General features: G+C 43.5%; 1 protein-coding gene across 3 annotated transcripts in view; it reads right to left on the reverse strand.

Annotated features, from left to right (window-relative positions):
- The window catches only part of LOC128838629 (histone acetyltransferase p300-like), a 116,730-nt gene that overhangs the window by 27,675 nt on the left and 69,960 nt on the right, over nt 1-19,095 (reverse strand). For 2 of the 3 annotated variants that reach the window (XM_054030997.1, XM_054030981.1), the window contains exons 7-18: nt 17,804-17,897; nt 16,974-17,111; nt 16,252-16,369; nt 15,417-15,591; nt 12,846-12,923; nt 12,132-12,241; nt 11,503-11,661; nt 10,648-11,103; nt 9,893-10,081; nt 8,454-8,610; nt 1,999-2,117; nt 389-628 (exon numbers count right to left, since the gene is read on the reverse strand). In XM_054030997.1, the coding sequence (XP_053886972.1) occupies nt 389-628; nt 1,999-2,117; nt 8,454-8,610; nt 9,893-10,081; nt 10,648-11,103; nt 11,503-11,661; nt 12,132-12,241; nt 12,846-12,923; nt 15,417-15,591; nt 16,252-16,369; nt 16,974-17,111; nt 17,804-17,897 (2,033 nt within the window). The remainder of the gene's footprint in view (nt 1-388; nt 629-1,998; nt 2,118-8,453; nt 8,611-9,892; nt 10,082-10,647; nt 11,104-11,502; nt 11,662-12,131; nt 12,242-12,845; nt 12,924-15,416; nt 15,592-16,251; nt 16,370-16,973; nt 17,112-17,803; nt 17,898-19,095) is intronic. The other variant, XM_054030988.1, reaches the window with a different exon arrangement.

Below are 19,095 nucleotides of genomic sequence, written 5' to 3' on the forward strand. Positions count from 1 at the left end.
ACACAGCAAAAAATTCCATGACAGCAAGCGTCAGAGCCCAGTTCAACTGACCTGGGCTCATGGTACAGGGCTCAAAACAGCAGCACACACATTCCTGCTTGGACTGGAGCACAGGCTCTGAAACCTGGCGACAGGAGCGGGTCTCAAGGCCTGAGTTGGAACATTGACCCTGCTATTTTAAGCTCCATAGCCCAAGCCTGAGCCAGCTGACCGGCCTCAGATTCACTGACACTTATTTTTTTGTCCTTAAATAATTAAATAAGTGGCTTGATTTTCAGAAGTTCTGAGCACCCAACAGCTCCCACTGACTGCTGCTCCTATGCTCTTTCATATTATATATTACATATGGAGATGGGAAAAAGTCTATAAGGAAGTTGCCCTTCCTTACCTTTCTCCCACAGCAATAACCAAGGCTCTGCATAACTGGATCAATTTCTTGTTCAAACACCTCTGCCAGTCTGGAGCAGTACTTATACACACGGGATGTCTTGCGGTTATAGAGCCAAGCGTTGTTGAACATGAGCCAGATATCATCCACATATTGCCAAGGTTCCTGGTACTGTCCTGTATCTAGCTTCCTCTTGATGGTCGAGAGGTCCATGGGGTTCTTCACTATATCAAAGTAATCCTGCAAGAATGAGGGGCATTTCAAACAAGATCAGAGAAAATGTATTACAATGTGATAGCATGTGTGTTCTTTAGACAAGCTTCTTCTTCAATACCCTTGCAAGCATTAGAAGTAACAACCCTAGAACATGTAATGCCAAACATGGACTGTTCGTGACATACAGTGCTCTCTCTTAGCAATGCCATCTCTCCCATGTAAGGCCTTCCTTCCCTTATTTTCACCACATTTCTTGGATACTTTACTTTGCCCTTCCAACCTTGGCCAAATAAAACCACTTTGCTATTTGGTTAACAAGGACTAAGATGGCCAGGGAGACTAGAAGCCCACATTTACAATCACTATTATTCTATTACATATTTTCACTATGTATCTATTTAGTTTGATCTTCAGTTATATAATTTAGTATTGTTCTGAAAGTGTCATACTGAAATAGAAATCATGTAAAAAAGAACAATGACTGTACATACCAAACAGGTCTTTGCAGGAATTGTGGACCAAAGCACCCGAATCAGGTTGCTGTCATGAATTTTAACTTTTGATACACTCATTTGTGTGCACCAAGGAACTGAAATTAGTTTATGGCAATGATACTCAGACCTCTGGTTCAGGAGCCAAATTAGCAATCAGCATTACCCAGGAGCCATAGTTGTGTGAATTAATAGTTTCATTTACTATAGTATTGTTCATATTTGAACAGTATGAGAGGGGAAATATTTATTATAGCGTTATATAAAAATCTCATATCCAATAAGTTAATAACTTAGTGCAAACCCATAACTTAATTAGTTAATAGTAAAAGCATCCCTAATTGGTTAATAATTAAATCACACAGTGTTTAATATGTGCTGCAAAGAGCACTGGCTAGATCCAACCACCTTGACCTGGGTTTTGTTTTTCTTGCTTCTATAGTATTTAGCAGTGCACGACATAAGTTACTGTTTAAATGAATTTTTCAAAAATTTTAGCGTTGATAAGCTTCCTGAACAGTTGAGAAACTAAACTGTTGCCACACACTTCGGGTGAGAATGGCTTCCCTGGTTTCCCAGGACTTTGTGACACTGCAGAAACAGGACAGTATGCAAATGTCCTGCAAAAGCCAGTATATGTAGGATTCCATCAATAAGAATAATTTGATGTCTTCCCATTCTTCTATTTTCTCTTTAACAGAAAACAGAAAAACAAGCCTTAAAAATAAGTTTCTCTATGCCACAGATGTGGTACAAGCCAATCCCAAATCCAAGCTCTTCCAATCCATCTATATAAAAATGGAGACAGGACTACAGCATGCCATCTGGTCTCCTCGGGCAGACAAGTCCTGGAGTTGAAGCTATAAGTTAAAAAACAGGGAAACAGCTTGATAATAAACTTACAGGAATTCCTAGTAGTTGGGGATCCACAGGCTGTCTGAAAGGAAGGGACTCAGGATCCTGCCGGTATAGCGCCTCCAATGTTGGCATAAGTGCCTGCCGCAACTCTTCCGGTTTGAAAACTTTTGAAAAATAAATACACGCAAAAATGGAGTAACGGCCAGAAGCAAGAAATCTGCTGTAAAATTTGAATGCTGTTGAAAACACTACACACACTGTATATACAAGACACAAACATATTGCGCTTACACCACTCACAGCAATGCTGGGTTTTGTGGAAGACAGAAATTAGACTGGAAGCCCATAATGTGAAATGGCATACTAAATAAAGAAAAAACGTTTACTTACATGTACACTAACTGTTGTTCTTCAAGATGCGTTGTGCACATATACATTCCATTGCAAGTGTGTGTGCACCCAATGCACTCAAATTTGAGATCTCTACCAGCTGCACCACAAGGTAGAGCATAAAAGGGGCATGGTTGCCCCCCTCCCTCCGCTCTTTTGCACTGCCGTCTAATACCTGAATTAGCAGGGAATGTATATGTGTGTATGTGCACAACACATCTCAAAGAACAGTTACTGTATAGTTAAGGAGCCATTTTTGTTCCTTCCAGTGATTATGCACATATACCTTCCACTGCACGTGACTCCTCAGCAGTTTTCTTACAGGTGGAGGGACTTCAGATTAAAAGAAACTGAAGCACCAACTTGCTGATGTTAATGTAGAGTAGTGTCTGGAGAAGGCATGTACCAACAACCACACTGCTGCTTTGCAGGTATCCACTACAGGAATGTTGGTCAGAGAGGTTGATGAAGTGGAATGAGCTCTAGTGGAGTGTGCCGTTACCCATAGTGGAAGAGAGACCAAGATCATAGCAAAATCGGCAGTCCAAAAATCCATGGCTTGGAACCAAGCCTCGGGAAGGAAGGGTCTAGCCTGAGTAGAGTTGAGCACCACTCCAATGAATTCTATGCACTATAGTGGGGTTAAGGTTGACTTTCTCTCATTTATTACCAGCCCCAGGTCATGACAGGTGAAAAAAACAGATTGAGATGCCACCGCACCTGATCCTGGGACCAGCCCTTTAGTAGCAAGCGATCAAGGTATGGGTAAATTTGAAAGCCCTGATGCTGGAGGTAAGCGGCCACTGCCACTATGCACTTTGTGAACTCTCTTTGGGCTGATAAGAGACCAAAGGGCATTGCTATGAATTGGAAATGGCACCGGCAAAGCATAAAACAAAGGAAGCGCCTGCGCACCCGGAAAATGGAAATACGTGTCCTTCAAGTCGAGGGTGGAGTACCTGTCTCCCAGATCCAGGGAGGGGATACCAGAGGCCAGGGACACCATGTGAAACTTCAAGTTCTTGAGAGACTTGAGACGACGCAGGTCCAAGACCAGGGCCCCCTGCCTCTCCCCGGAGTTGGATTCCTGGTGAAGCCCCAGGGCTGGCACCTGGCCTGACATCTGTCCTTTGCCCAAAACCCCTTTTCCTTCCAGTGCCAGGGGTTCTTCTTTTGCCGCATTCTTAGGTGCTGGCAAGGGGGAAATAGTGCTAGTCGGCGCCTGGTGCCAGCGGTTCTCTCCATACCGAAGCGGGAGGGCTCCAATGCAGAACAAAGCGCAGCCTCCAAGAAGAGGGCCATCAAGCGGATATCCCGCTTTTGGGTTCTAGGTCGAATGTTTTTAGAGATTTGACACTTGTCATTTCTATGGGATTCCCCCAAACACTTCAAGCAGCTGTCGTGGGAGTCACTGATAGGCACTGGCCTGCTGCATGTCGAGCATGGTCTGAAGCTGGGAGAGCATGCCCCGCTTCAGGACGAAGTCCCAGCCGGGACGCTAACTACCAACTAACCTAATACTTAATTAGTAACTAAGTACCTACAAACTATATACAAAGAAGATAAAGGCTGTAAAGAACCGCTAATGCTCTTGCGATCTGCAAGACAAGGCGCTCCAACCAATAATCATGGGCGGTAAGAAGGAACTGAGAGAGCTTAGTGTTGGCAGCGCCTAATATACCGACGCATGAGCATGGCTCTCAAGGGGGCGCCACAGCACCCTACGGATACTGCTAAGGCAGAAGTCTCCGACAACTGTGCGAGTGGGTGCGCACACACCTAGAATAGAATGGACTGGACATGAGCAAGTACTCAAAGAAGAAAACAACAGAGGATCCTGTGGCACCTTTGAGACTGACAGAAGTATTGGGAGCATAAGCTTTCGTGGGTAAGAACCTCACTTCTTCAGATGCAGAAGTCTTCTTCTTCTTGCATCTGAAGAAGTGAGGTTCTTACCCACGAAAGCTTATGCTCCCAATACTTCTGTTAGTCTCAAAGGTGCCACAGGACTCTCTGTTGCTTTTTACAGATTCAGACTAACACGGTTACCCCTCTGATACTCAAAGAAGAAAGACGTCTGTCATGGAACCCTGGGCTTCACCCTGTTCTGGAGCAGAATCTCCTGCATTTGTTGCTCAGGTTGGCTGCAAAAAGGTCTATTACTGGGTAACCCCACTGGCAGAAGACCTAGAGCAAAATGTATTTTCTTATTGACCACTTGTGCTGGTCTATAAACTACCTGCTGAAGGAATCCGTAAGAGCATTCTTCACCCCTGGAAAGTGAAAGGCTTTCTGGTGAGACCTTCTTTATATAGAGGTTCCACAAGTGGATCGCTTCCTAGCATACTGCACCTCCATGTTTTTTCAGGTAAAACATAGCAGTGGTGTTGTCTGTGAGAACTTGAACCACCTGATTCCTAATGGTTGACGTAAACATCTTGTGGGTCCGACAAATAGCTTGAAGCTCCAGCACATTTATATGTAGTGAAGCCTCCTGAAGCAACCTAAGTACTTGAGCCTAAAGTTGACTGAGATCCCTCCCACCTCCACACACACATCCTGCTACGGCAACCCTTGGTAGATGTGTCTGTTACAAGAGTCACAGTTGGTTCTGGTATGAAAAAGGGAACCCCTTTGCATATGTTCTGATGGTCCAACCAACAATCCAGGGACTAAAGCATTCAGGCAGGTGCAAATGAGCATGTCTTATGAACATCTGCTTGGTTGATATACTAAGTGGAGCCAGGTGTGCAGACATCTGACGTGAAGTCTAGCATGCAGAGTCATATACATGCGCACGGCCATGTGACCCAGGAGTTGTAGACAAATGCTCTGTTGTCCTTGGGTTGGATTTGAGGGTTTTGGACAGAGATACTATGGACTGAAACCTGTCTGTGGAGAAGTAAGCCATGGTGCACAGAGGACTGCTCCTTTGAAGATTATTCATTGTCTTGTCACAATTCCGATGCCTCTACATTTAGTTTTAAACCCAGATGAGAGAACAGATGTCAGATGAGAATGCTGTTTTGGACATGGGTACTTGATCTTCCCTGAACTAGCCAACTGTCTTGGTAAGGAAACATTTGTATACCTAGGCAGTGGGCTGCTACCACCATCATGCACTTAGTGAATACCCATGGGGCCAACGATAACCCAAAGAGAAGCATCATGTACTAGTAGTTCTTGCTGCCTGCTATGAACTGAAAATAATTTCAGTAGCCAGGGTGTACTGCCACATGAAAGTAAACATCCTATAAATTGAGGGCAGCATACGATCGCCAAGGAAAGGATAACTGAAGCAAGTTGATTTTCTAACCTTTTTTTTTTTTATTAAAGGTCTAGACTGGATCAAAGACCACCGTGGTGGGAATTGGGAAGTACGGGGAAAAGAAACCTTTCATTCTGTGTTGATAAGGAAAACCTGCTCTGTGGCTCCCAATTTGGAAAAAGACACTACTTCCTGAAGAAGGGATGGGAAAAGTGGGCTGAGGAAGGGAAAGGAATTGAACTCGATAATGAATCCCTCCCTTACTGTTTTGAGTGCCCACTTGTCTGACGTAATCTTTCTCCAAAAACTATAAAAAAGAGAGGTACATGCTTTCTAAATAGTGGGAGATGAGATATAGCTGGTGTGCTGTCTTCAATCAAGTAATCAAAACTATCATCGGAGCCCTAAGAGGTCTGGTGAGAAGAGGCTGCCATGGACAATGACAACTGACAACTAGCATGCTTAGACCTTCTTTTAGAGGTCTCCTGAGACCTTAGCTAACAGAATTGTCTGTAACATGTTTGAGGCATAAGCTGTTTTTTCTGTTACTGGGGTGTAACATAGATTCTGGGGTGACGGCCTCATCAGGGAAGATTAAATCGGGCGGGGGGAGGGAGGCGGGGAGGTTATCACCTAGGCTTTCCTCCCTTGCATCCGCTTCCTCTGCCTGCTCCAACAAAAGACTGGGCTGAGGGTTTGTAGAATCTTCCCTAGAAATCCCCAGTATGGGAGAAAGGAATCTCCTCAGACTGACAGGCGTCTAGACTCTCTTGGATCAGTCCAAGATGCCTAATAAAGTTGGGGGGTGTGGGTGTAGGTGTTCCATTCCAATCTTTGAACCACACATGGTGGTATGCACCACACAGGGGCCTCTTTGTAAGAATGCCAATCTTGCCCCTTGATTCAGGCATCTCTAGAGCATGACCTGAACACTCCTTGGTGGAGATATGGGTCTACCGTGGTCAAAGTCTGAAGGAGATATGGCTCCCCTTGGTGAATGGAGGAGCTGTTCCAATTGACATTTGTGGGCATCTCAGCACCATCAAAATTGGGATCATGTCCTAAAGGTACCGACATGGAGGATGTATCCAACAGTCATGGAAGTGGGACAGGAAGGCAAAAGGATAAGTTGAGGCGGTCACCAAGGGCTGTATTCAAGAAGCCAATTGAAATGATGGAGCCATGATTGTAAATGATGTCACGGCCAACAGTACCGGTCAAGACTGGTGCTGGACGATATAGTAAAGGAGAGTCCAGTAGGGGAAAGATACAAAAGGTCCTTTTGCTGCAAGTAAGGCCTGCAGTGTTGGTGGCACCAAAATCAGAGGCAAATGTGTTCTCACTGCCTATGGTATGTACAGGACCCAAATGCTGAGGATGAGGATGCTCTAGATAACAGTAGAGATGCTGGTCTTGATGGCCCCAGGGGATGGTGCTGCCTCAGATAGTGCTGGTGAGAATCAGTGTGCAACTAGATCTTGACCTGGCATTGGAAATCTTCTGATATTTTTCTGTGAGGTAAAGAGTGATGCTTCAACTCCCTACCAGTCTCAGAAGACAAAGATGGTTAAAATGTCTTGAGGAGGCTGCGAGAGAAGAGAAAGAGCGGTGTTTCTCAACAAATCTGGGCTCAGAAGCTGAGACAGCAGGAGGGACACTCCTCGTGGACAAGCTGTCCATCCTCTTGTGATTAGGGTCACACTCTGAAGAGGAACGCATTACCTCTTCCATAAAATGGATTTTAAGGCAGAAATTCCTGTTTCTTCCTCCACATTGGAAAAGAGGCACTAATAAGACATTTGTCCCTTCCCCATGCCATGCCCATGCCCATCCCCCTCCCCAGGCAAATTAGGCAGCTTTTGTGACTGTCCATAACAGTTATCATGGCCCTGTTTATTTGAATCCTGGGGATTTTTTTCCATATTAAATCTCCAAATGAAAGGACTAAGAAAACTATAAGAAGCCTAAACTGTAACTATAATTATGAGTAACAGAAGTCTTTTTTATCAGAGGGGTAGCCGTGTTAGTCTGAATCTGTAAAAAGCAACAGAGGGTCCTGTGGCACCTTTGAGACTAACAGAAGTACTGGGAGCATAAGCTTTCGTGGGTCAGAACCTCACTTCTTCAGATGCAAGTCTGAAGAAGTGAGGTTCTGACCCACAAAAGCTTATGCTCCCAGTACTTCTGTTAGTCTCAAAGGTGCCACAGGACCCTCTGTTGCTTTTTACAGAAGTCTTTTTCTAGAGGCTGGATAATCAAAGCTAAACAATGACAGAGTCCAACTCTCACCACAGGCACCAAGAAGGAACTGAGAGGGAGGTGGTGGCAGCCATTCCCTTTTCATGCCCTCAGCTCCCATCATGAAGACAGCAGTGGCGCATGCACTGCCTTGGTTTTACAGTTGGCAAATTCTCCGACTTGAGTGCATTGGGGGGGAGGGAGGGGTGCATGCACCTGCAGTGGAATGTACATGTTCACAATCACTTGAAGGAGAACAGGGTCTTCCTGCATTATAGTTCTTCCAAGAGCCAATTTATACACTCAGAATACAGTCTTTTTATGTAAGATAATTTCCTACAGACGTTTATTAAACAGGAAAGGGTCTCCGATCCTTATTTTACAGAGAGTGTCTAATACCTGATTCAGTGTCAGATAACATTTGAGAACAGTTCACTAGAACCACTTTTGTACTACTAAAATATTAATACTTATGTCCAAGAGCTACAAAGAGAAGAGTTCATATATGCAAATCGGAAACACTGAAGAAAGTTCAGCTTCTGCCTAGATATCCCCACTCCCCCAGAGATTTGAATCCCAAGACCACAACAGTTTTCTTGCTTACTTTTCCTCTTAGACTGTCCTGGTGCTGGAGAAGACTGAGTAGCTGGAGTATTGGGTCTTTCTTCCTCTTCCTTCATTTCTGACTTCACTTCTGGTTTCTTCTCTTCTTGCTCCATTGGTTCTGTCATACATTCCTTCACCACTGATTCCACTTTAATCTGAAAAGCAGATCAGATTCCCTTCACTTATATTGAATTAAGCCCCTCACTTGCTCTTGTTGTGAGGATATAGTAAGATAGTGTGTCTTTTGGGCTTAGCTACAGCTTGCCTGTCGTTACTTCCTACGGAAAAAATGACCCTTGCTCACTCATCCTGGCTCTCACCTAAGCCTATTCTTCACTCCTCCCCATGTGGTCTCTGCCAAGATTCAAATAGTTCTATGGGTAATTTATTTAACACTAAATCATGAAGACTGACCTCCGCCTTCCCTTCCTCCATCTCATCCAATTGGTGAGGAATCCCACCTCCCTGATCACTAGGATCCAGTCTCCTTTTTGGCTTTTAATGTGAGGATACTATAGTTTCTATCCCCGCCAGACAAAAAGTGAAGCTACTTTCCCATAAAGCCACAAGTTCCTTTAATGAAAAGTGATCAGGACCTTAGTTTTTCAGCTCAAAGATGTAACCCACAGGAGCACAATTCACTATTATAAGGAATCAAGCCTACAGTGCAGGGGTGGCCAACTTGAGTCTGAGAAGAAGCCAGAATTTACCAACGTACATTGCTAAAGAGCCATGGTAAAACGTCAGCAGCCCCCCCATCTGCTCCCCCACCCTGCTCCCAGGGCCTCCCACACACACCGGCAGCCCCGCCGATCAGCACCTCCCCTTCCCTCCCGATCAGTTGTTTTGTGGCGTGCAGAAGGCTCTGGGGGGGTGGGGGGGAAGGAGCGAGGGCACTGCAGGTTCAGGGGAGGGGGAAGGAAGGGGTGGAGTGGGGTAGGGCTGTGGCAGAGACAGGGGTTGAGCAGTGAGCACCCCCCGTCACATTGGAAAGTTGGCTCCTGTAGCTCCAGCCCCAGAGTCAGTGCCTATACAAGGAGCCACATATTAACTTCTGAAGAGCTGCATGTGGCTCCGGAGCCACAGGCTGGCCACCCCTGCTATAGTGACTGCTTACACTAAGGAACATTTTACAGAGGAAAAAAACCAGTTGCAGGCACATGCTCAGCTCTCACCGGGTTAGCAAAATTGAGGACCTCAGTGCTGAGAGCCTACTGGCTGCTGCCACCATTTTAAGCACTCATCTACCCCGGCTCAAAACCAGGTCTAGGAGAGAGTGCCTAAATTATGGTGCAGCTGGGATCTACAACTAGCTTAGCTAGAGCCCTAGAGGGAATACCCTCTTCTGAATCACAGCACTCATTTCTCTTCAATCCCCCATCCAAGTACTGACCTTGCCCAATCAATTCATACCAGAAAAATTATCTATCCTCTTACCTCTGGTTTCTCCTCTATCTGGAGCTCTGTTTGTTCTGACCCCTCTTCTTCCATTTTAATATCCATTTTCACTTCCTGCAAGAGTGGCTGCTGCTGCTCAGGGATAGTCTGTTGCGAGTTCACTTCTGTGCTGCTGGTGGATGGTGGGTTTGATACCTGCCCATCAATGCTTACAGCCGGCTGCGAAAGCTGCGGGGAAACTCACAGTGACTAAAAAGGGCCAAGCAATTATGCTGCCAAGTTTACTTTATTAAGATGTGCTTTTCATTTGCCGTCATGTTTCCTCAAATTTAACTACACCTCACTTATTCCCCTCCCTTGAAAAAAAACCTGACTCCTGCACAACTGTGGTCTGAGGAAACATGCTATTGAAATCTGCTTTGGACAGCACGGCATTTTAACAATTTTATATGCCTACTGTACAATCCCACCCCTACACATGCATGGAAATAGATGCATTATGAGAGACATCTTCTATATTTCGCAGTAGGCTCCTAAATGTGCACTAAAATTCTCTAAAATCCTTCCAACATGGAAGTGTCAGGTGTTCCAGTGTCCAGTTTACTGGTCCTGGGTCTTCAGACACAAAAATGTACTTCTCAAATGTAATGCATACCCATATTGGTTCAGATGCCTCTTAAACAGGTTGTTCACCATTGTCTTGGACACAGAACAAATAAACAAAGCTCCTGTCTGAAAGAGTCTCACATCTGAGTATCCCTGGGGAAAGCATAGAAATAAAAATATTTTCTTACAGGTGTTGTGGGGTGCTGAGGTTGCAGTGGTGCTGTTGGGGTGGGCACAGATGCAGTCGTGCTCTGTTGGGACAGGGGTTGCTGCTGTTGCTCTGCCGAAGGGGTGACTGGAACTGGAGGTTGGACTTGTGGAGGCAGCTGTGCCTGTGGAGGCGTTGGAGTCTGCCTCGGAGGGGGGTGCATAGTTTGTGACTGCGGTCCAGGTGGCATTGCCGTAGGGGTGGGGGCAGTGGGGGCAGTGGTGGCGGCTGCTGCTGGTGTTGCCTGCGGCTGCTGCTGCTGGGATCCCAGACCTGGGGGAGTGTGGTGAGGTGTTGGGGTACGGCTAGGTACTGGAGAGGGAGAGTTTCGGTGCAAGGTAGGCTGTGGAAGAGGTGGGCAGTGAATATGGCTCCCTTGAGAACCTGGAGCCATTACAGGAGAGTTCACAGGACAGGAAGAGCTGGTCATTTGTGCCTGTGGGAAAACAAGTAGATATATACAATGACTTGAGACAGTAAGCGCGAAGAGGGAAGGGATTACCTTCAAGTGGGCACTTTTTACCTGAGTTACTAACACCTATCAGTTTAAAAGTATGACTAGCAATACTGTTGACTTTTTGCATTTCATTTACTTTAGTGAGCAGAACAGGATTGTTCAATTTGACATTTTTGTTCACATGCACAATGCTGCAGTGTTTAGGTTTCCCAGAACTTGTAAGAAAAATGTAAATACAATTAACTAGTTTTCACTGATATTTAAATAAGCATTAAAGAACAACATTCCCTATTAATCCAACTACCCAATTGAAAAAGAACCGTAAAACCAGCTCGCAGAGCCTGTCAGTGAAACTGCTCCCTTAAGTGAAGAACATACTTGAGACACTGGCGTCTGATTGCCAGGCTGGGTCATAGGCATGTTTGTTGCATTCATTCCTGGGGAGGAAGCAGGGAACTGGTTCTGTTGCAGAAACTGACTTTGGCTGGAAGGTTGGCCAACCCCCGGCTGCTGCATACGTGAAGCAAATCCCATCTGCTGGGAAAAAGGAAAGGCTTATTTCACAGTGTATACATACCCACTCACTCACCCTTAAAAATAAAATTCTACAAAGTAACATCCAGTGCAAGGCAGAGCAATTGACACATCTGGCAGCATGTGATGTGATGCAGCATGGCAAATATGCTAATACTCTGCTTAAAAGCAGGAATATATTTTTAGTTACTTCCTAATTCAGTTTAGGACAGGAGTTCAGGAATTCAGACAGATCATGCCTCAAGTTTCTGAGCTAGTTTCTGATAAATTCCTCTCTTTCAAGGGTGTTACTGCACACACCGTCTTAAATCTAAGCCAATATTAGCAGTTCCCTCACTGATTTGTAAAGACTGCATCTCCACTATGAGTAGCCAAAGGGAGAAACAACGGGACCATAGAGCAAGCAAAGAATTACTGTTTGGATAACCATAGTTAAACAGGAACATCAAACCTAAAGAATTCAACATACTGACCTGGTTCATGGCCCCAGCCTGGCTTAGCTGTCCAGGGTGCTGAAGAGGAGGGGTTTGCCGGGGACCCATGGATGGCAGTTGCATGTTCATCTGGCCAAACTGGTTCATTCCTGTGTATTTACCCCAAAAAGATTTTAAAACAAAAGTTTCAGTTCTCATTTGGACATCATTCAATGTTTGAACAGGAACAAATATTGCCTCTACTCTCCTAATTTTATTTCTACCAACACACATCTTTGAGTATGCCACATAATGTAGTTCAGGCTCTAACTTAGGTATTTTAAGCCTTTCGAAAGCAATGCACATAAACCTAGTAATAAGTTTCTGGGTCAAAGGAATTGTTTTTGAGCATGCTTTGAAGAGAAAGGATTTTTTTGTTTGTTTACAAAGTGTATTTTACACACAACTCCAATATGCTAAGAGAAATCTGTCTTTACATTAACCAGCTGCTTGGCAGAGTTTGAAATCAAGTTTAATATGTCAACCCAAACTCCTGCACATTCCTTCAGAACACAAACTAGGCTTTCCTGAAAGACTTGTGTATCCATGTCCCTGCTTTCAGGTATGAGTTTTGGTGAAGAGCAGAGAAAACTACATTCTAATAGACTCCAGTGAGGACTGCTTGATGTCATATAGCCATTGAGGAAGGCAGAATCCAAGATTCTATGCACATTCATTTGGAATTACATACGCTTCCTTTCTTTGGACACTTACCCGGCTGCGTCTGCATGCGATTCATCATCTGATTTGGCACACTGGCACGAATCATGGTTGGGTCAGGAAGGGGACCATCTGAAAAAGAGTTGGAGAAACAGAGGTTAGGGAGTTAAGACCACCCTCTCAAACTTCACTTTTACAACAATTACTTTATTGGGAAATATTCAAATTAACTCCAAACACAGTGAGACCATGTTAGGCCCTAAAAGATGACTCAATGGAACAAAGATGGAAAAACTTGTAAATACAAACACGTGTGCTATTTCTTAACCAAAAAGAGTTTAAGATCTCTGAACTTTGTGAAGTTGAGGACTGATCTACAGCATATTAACGACTTACAATGACTAGATGGCCAGAGGCTTAAAATGTCTCACGCACTATTAAGCAGTGTTAACACTGTTCTGTATAGGTTAAACTGCAGACTGACAAATTCAATTAGAGTACCAACCTTGAAAGGACCTGTATCTCACACCGAAATCAAGTTCAAACTTTTTTTATCAAAATGCATCCTCTTTTAAAAGTGACTAACCCAATTGTACAGTGACATTCTGAGGTGAATGGATGGCTCAGGGGATTGGGAAAAATGTTTAGCTTTTTGCCTCTACATCACTAATTCCATCTAACCCCAGTCTGGTGAGCAAAACACATTACAATATGATGGCTGTTTAGCAGCCTGCATGAAATTCAATATTCAACTAAATTCATATTTGTAAAGTGCTTCTAAAGCTCAAGAACTGAATGAGCACAAGAAAAAAAAAAATCCCCTCATTCTTAGAGGTAGGTGGCCTGTTAGGAGAATGGCCATACTGAGCAAGGGGAATAGCTCTGTGAAATAAGTTTACAGAGCTGCAATTGTACTTAGAGGACTTCAGTCTCCAGAGCTGTCAGTTCAGCACCTTGCACCAACACAAAACTAATCTTAAACAAGTATGTTTTAGCACAAGTAATTTGTCATTTAAATTATTACTGTAAAAGTGTTTTACTTACAGAAATATAAAAAAGACAGACAGACCAACTGGAAGGGGAAAGGAGGACAGAACAGGATAGTGTCTGTCCCACCCCACCCTACCCCCCAGTCTATTATATCACACTGATCACCACAGCTGACATTTCTACACCCATTGTCTAATATTCCTTGGCCATGAACAGATTTGTTTGTTGTTGGATTGGTGGTGGGAGTTATAACATTGTAAGTGTAATGTGAGAATCTGAGCAAGAAATGATTGGAAATTTAACCATCAATCCAAGCCCTTAAGTTATTGCTTAGCATTACCCAGATGAAGCACACTGTACCTGATGATGTTTAAAGACATTAAACACGCTAATACCCAGGCAGTCCTGTAGAATTTGGCCTTGTCACCCCATTTATTTATGATGTCTGGTGGACTGTTGGAGTGATACTACAGACTTCAACATCAGCATGCTAATATCTAGTTCTACTCCCCCGCCCATCAAGACCAAACTATTATTTCTCTGATATCCCAGCACCTGGCTGAAGGAGAAACCTGGACAAAATCCATTGCATCCACAGTACTTAGGGACTCCGTTTGGTTAACATGGAAGTGATTATTGTGAAGGAGGAAGAAGCATTATGAGAAATACACTGAGATTTTGATTTCACCCACAACTGAAGGCATCTGTTCATCTGTCAAGGTGACATGCATTTTTTTGGGGTCTTATTGGACTTCTAATTCTGAATTCCCAAATGCATTTCTGGGCAAAAATATTTTTTTACTTCTGAATTTTCAAGAGATTAATATACATCCTTTTCTCTCCAATGACAACCTTTGCAGTGTCTTCTAGGCATATGTAGCTCCAGGCTAGCTTACAGCAATGTGCTCCCCACTTCGGATTACCTTTAAATAGCCACCGGGAAGCTGCAAAAAGTGCAGAATATGGCAACTTTATAGGTAAGGGCAGGCTGTCAAGAGCACATCTCACCAATGCTCTAAACTGGTTACAATTCCAATTCTTTAAAAAAAATAAAGTTGTAAATGGTTTATGACCCAGCTATCTCAGAGCCTTTCCCATAGCCGCTATAACAACTGCCATTAACCAAGTAACAGTTTACTTCAGTCCCCAGAGCTGAATTCTTCATTCATACTGTGGTTGCATATTCTCAGAAATAGGCTCAGCTCTGGAATTCACTCAATTGATCCATCAGAATCTAAGTCTTGCCACTTTTAGGACACAATACAGGACAGCTCTGCTTACACTCTCCAAAACAGACAGACAGTGGCAAGTTCAGTTAGTGCACAAGATCCCATGTGAAGTTTTGTCTTGTCAAACACCATTCTCTCCACCACTTGAGTGCAAGTTAACTCAGATTTTGCAAGTAGTTCTTGCAAAATCTCACATAGTGAATAGGCAACAACAGGAAAATGCTCTCACCACCGTACCACATACTATTACACACTGAGCCACCTCAAGTTCTTCTAGAGAATTAGGCAATTATAATTTTGTAAGATTAGCTGTAAAATGGGGGAGAAAGGCTCCCATTCTGTCCCACTATAATAATTTCCCCTGCAAAAGTTATTCCCTTTTATTAACTAACCCAACTGTTCTTACTTGCAGACATCCCTGGTTGTGGCTGCCCCATGTTGGGTCCTTGATTCATGGGAGCTGGAGGCATGCCTGGTGCATTTGGTATCATGTTCTGCTTCTGCAATCTGGTCCTTCGCTTTTCCTCTAGTTCCTTCTGAATCTTATAGATCTTCTCAGCTAACAAGTGGTAGTACTCCGCCTGTTGCGGTATAAAGACACAAGAGATAGTGGAGACATACAATAAGTAAAGCTTACAGATTAAAAACTGATGACCAAGTTTAGGGCTGGGAAAAACTTCCGTCTCTCCCCTGCATATTAGAGTGCTGAGAAGTCATTTTCCCATAGGATTAGGCGAGCATATTCCACAGTATTTCCTGCAACTGAAGACTGACTGACCGTGGAGATTTATTCTACCAATATTGTGCATTTATTTGACACACATCACAGTGAAGGGTGAGCTCTGGTTTATACTGTATTTGGGAGAAAATGAGAAACCTCAAGCATGGCACATTAGGATAAAAAGCTTTCAGACCACAAACATGTCTCAAGCAAAAAGACAAGATCTGAAACTAGGAAGAGATTGGAGCTTGCTGTTGGCCCTTGTATATGTCAGCATCACCTTTAAAAAAAAACTCTGCACTTTTATTCATTTTTGGGACCCAACTTGTCAGTTAGGCCTCTACTCCCACCCTACAAACACCACTTCATTTATGAATGGTGCATTGAGACAGTATTTCAACACTGACCCCATGAATACTAGAAGCTGCCTAGTTTCCATAGCAGTTCTGAGTTCTGTCCACTATACTGACAAACTCATGCTGGCTCTCTGCAGCTCTGGAGGGAAAATATGGCAACTCACCCTGCTATTTGCGGACTCATACATGTCACCTTCTACCTTCCGCGCATATGCCACCAGGTTCTCCATGCGCCTGTCTTTTAATGCTGCAGGGTCAGGGGTAGGAAATATGGCTTGGACTCTGAAGAGGGAAAAACCATGAAACAGATTAAAAAGATGCATCTTTTGAATTTAAATAAATGGCCCCAAATGAAGTTCAAACATAAAGGGCTTTTAATCTCTATTTCAAGCATCTAAAGAAAGTTAGAGATCATCATACATTGCAGCTTTAGGGGTCTCTATAACCCCATTGCTTTCCAGATCTCTCCTCCAATACTGCCAATCTGGAGCACAGAGGGGCATGTTTGATACAATAGGATCAGACCTAAAGTAGCTTCTGATATAATTTTAAGATTTAACACAAGGAAAGCAAGTAATCCCATATTTTTGCCATTATTTCTTCTGACCTTCACCCCATCCGAAATCCACTTTCATGTCCTATCTTGCTCAAAGCAACAGGCTTCAACTTTAGAGCTTAAGCTACTCACTAGTAGCTCTCTCTCTACTTTTTTGGGGTGGAGCAGAGTGGGGTGCAACTACAAAACATTTTAAAAAGTTTTTGTGTTTATACTTCTTTAAGTTCAACTGATTCCTTAGCCTCCTAATCTTAGAAAATTCGACAACCCTTCCAGTTCTCCCAACCTTCCTTGGCAGAGGGAGACCTTGTTTTGATACCAAATACCTACAGTTTATGAACAAGATGATTTCGGAGGTCCTGAGTAATATCTTCATGCCACTGTTTTCGAATTCCGGTGTTGGATGGTTGTGCTGCTGTTGGCATAGCTCCCAAACTGGTAACACTGGCGCTTTCACTCATCATGGGACTTTGAAATAGAAGAAGATGATGTTAGAGGAGGAAAAAGTGCTAAACTTATGATCTTACATGAATAGTCTATTTTATACTTAAGGATGACAAATCACTATTTACTATTTGATTTACACACTATATAAGAATCACTTCACTGATCAAGGCAGCACACCCACCTCTGGAGTGAGGCAAAATGGATGTTTAGTAGTATGCAGCAGCACTACAAAACTATTTAGGAGACTGACATGAATACTACCAAATCCAATGGAAAACACAGCAACTACCTAAAAGGAATTTAGCCCTGACACTGGGGTTTACTTCTTTTCCCTTGCAAAAAGTTTGACAGAAGTTGTAATTACCTCTTTATATCTCATCTGAAAGATGAGGCACCAGAGTGGCTCTTAACCCCATGGCAGAGGGATGACAGATTTGCAATACATCATCACATCCAGTAACACCTGCATGTTTGAGGTCTAGCAAAAAACTCACTCAGCCTAACAGTGGTAATCCATGAGACCTGATGTTCTTTTAACCATACCAAAAATGCCCTCAAATCCAAAGATACTCCCTTTTTTCCAGTCTTAATTGCAAAGATTATATAAATCTCTCAACATGGGAGTAGGGATTTCTCCCCCTCAGGTTTTTTTGAGGTGAATTCTGTTCAGTATTTTCAGACTTTTTTTAATCCATGTAAAATGTTCAACTTACTTTTGGGAATTCATTGCCGAATGCAACATCGACTCAGGCAGCAGATTAGGGGCTTGAACCCCCATACCTCCATTCACACCCATAGGATTAGCATCTAGATAGCAAAAGGAAGAATATATTAAAATTAATGACTCACCACCACACAAGCTCTGTACTCAATCCTCCTCCCTCAAGAGAGGGAAAAACATTGGTAAAAAAAGAAATATGGATAGCGCTGAAGAGTTATGAAATACTCACTTGAGGCTTTCAAGACATTTTCCCCTAATAGTCATTTTTCACTAAGCAAATACTGATTCCTTTGCCAATCCGTGTACATTGCGACTTGTATATTTCTAGGTCATCAGAAGCCAACGTGTGTATCAGCTCTGATAATTTCTTGGATCAGCTGTTATAATCTCCTCTTTCCTCTCCAACAATGCCACCAAGACCAGAGAGGCAGGAGAAAAGAACAGAGGAGAGAAGTTACTTACCTTTTACAGTAACTGGAGTTCAATATATATGTCCTTATGGGTGCTCCACTTTGAATGTGTCTATGCCCCATGTGCCTTCATAGGAGATTTTCTGTAGCAGTGCCTGTTAGGCTAATGCATGTGCCCTACACATCCTCCTGCTCTGTACCAAGGAAATATGGGGTTGCATGGGCGAATCGCCCTCAGTTCCTTCTCCACCGCAAAGCCCTAAAGAGATGAGACTCTGAAGCAGAGGGGAAGGAAGGAAGGCAGGGTACTGGAGCATCCATAGAGACTCATCTCAAAGAACTCCAATTACTGTACAAGGTAAGTAACCTCTTCTCCTTTGAGTAGTCTCTCTGTGGGCATCAAGCACCAGAATTCCTAGCAGTACCCACTGAAGGAGACAGACTGAGTGCCGAAGCCCCTAAGGCTGTCTGTAAGACAGCAAAGTCTACATTCTATGTAGGAAGCATCAACCAAGGCATAGTGTCTAGAGAAAGTGTGAATTGAAGCTCACATAGCAGTCTTGCATATTTCCATAATAAACAAGTCCTTTAGCAGAGTCCCAAACATGGAGTATGATCTTGTAGAACTGACAAGGACTTTAGAGGGGGAGAGAATGTTAGCAGCCACATAACAGGTGAGTTATGAAACCAGAAACCCACTGGGTTGTCACAGCTAGCTCTGGCCACAACAGAAAAACAATCTCAGGAAGGGATTGAAAAAAAGTCAATACCTGCCCAGATAATAAGCCAACATTCTTCTGACATCTGATATGAAGAACAGTTTCCTGTTTTGACTGATGACTGGTGTAGAATACTGGGAGATGAAATGATTGAT

This window comes from Malaclemys terrapin, chromosome 1 (assembly GCF_027887155.1).
Source record: "Malaclemys terrapin pileata isolate rMalTer1 chromosome 1, rMalTer1.hap1, whole genome shotgun sequence".
In the NCBI taxonomy this organism is placed as follows: domain Eukaryota; kingdom Metazoa; phylum Chordata; order Testudines; family Emydidae; genus Malaclemys; species Malaclemys terrapin.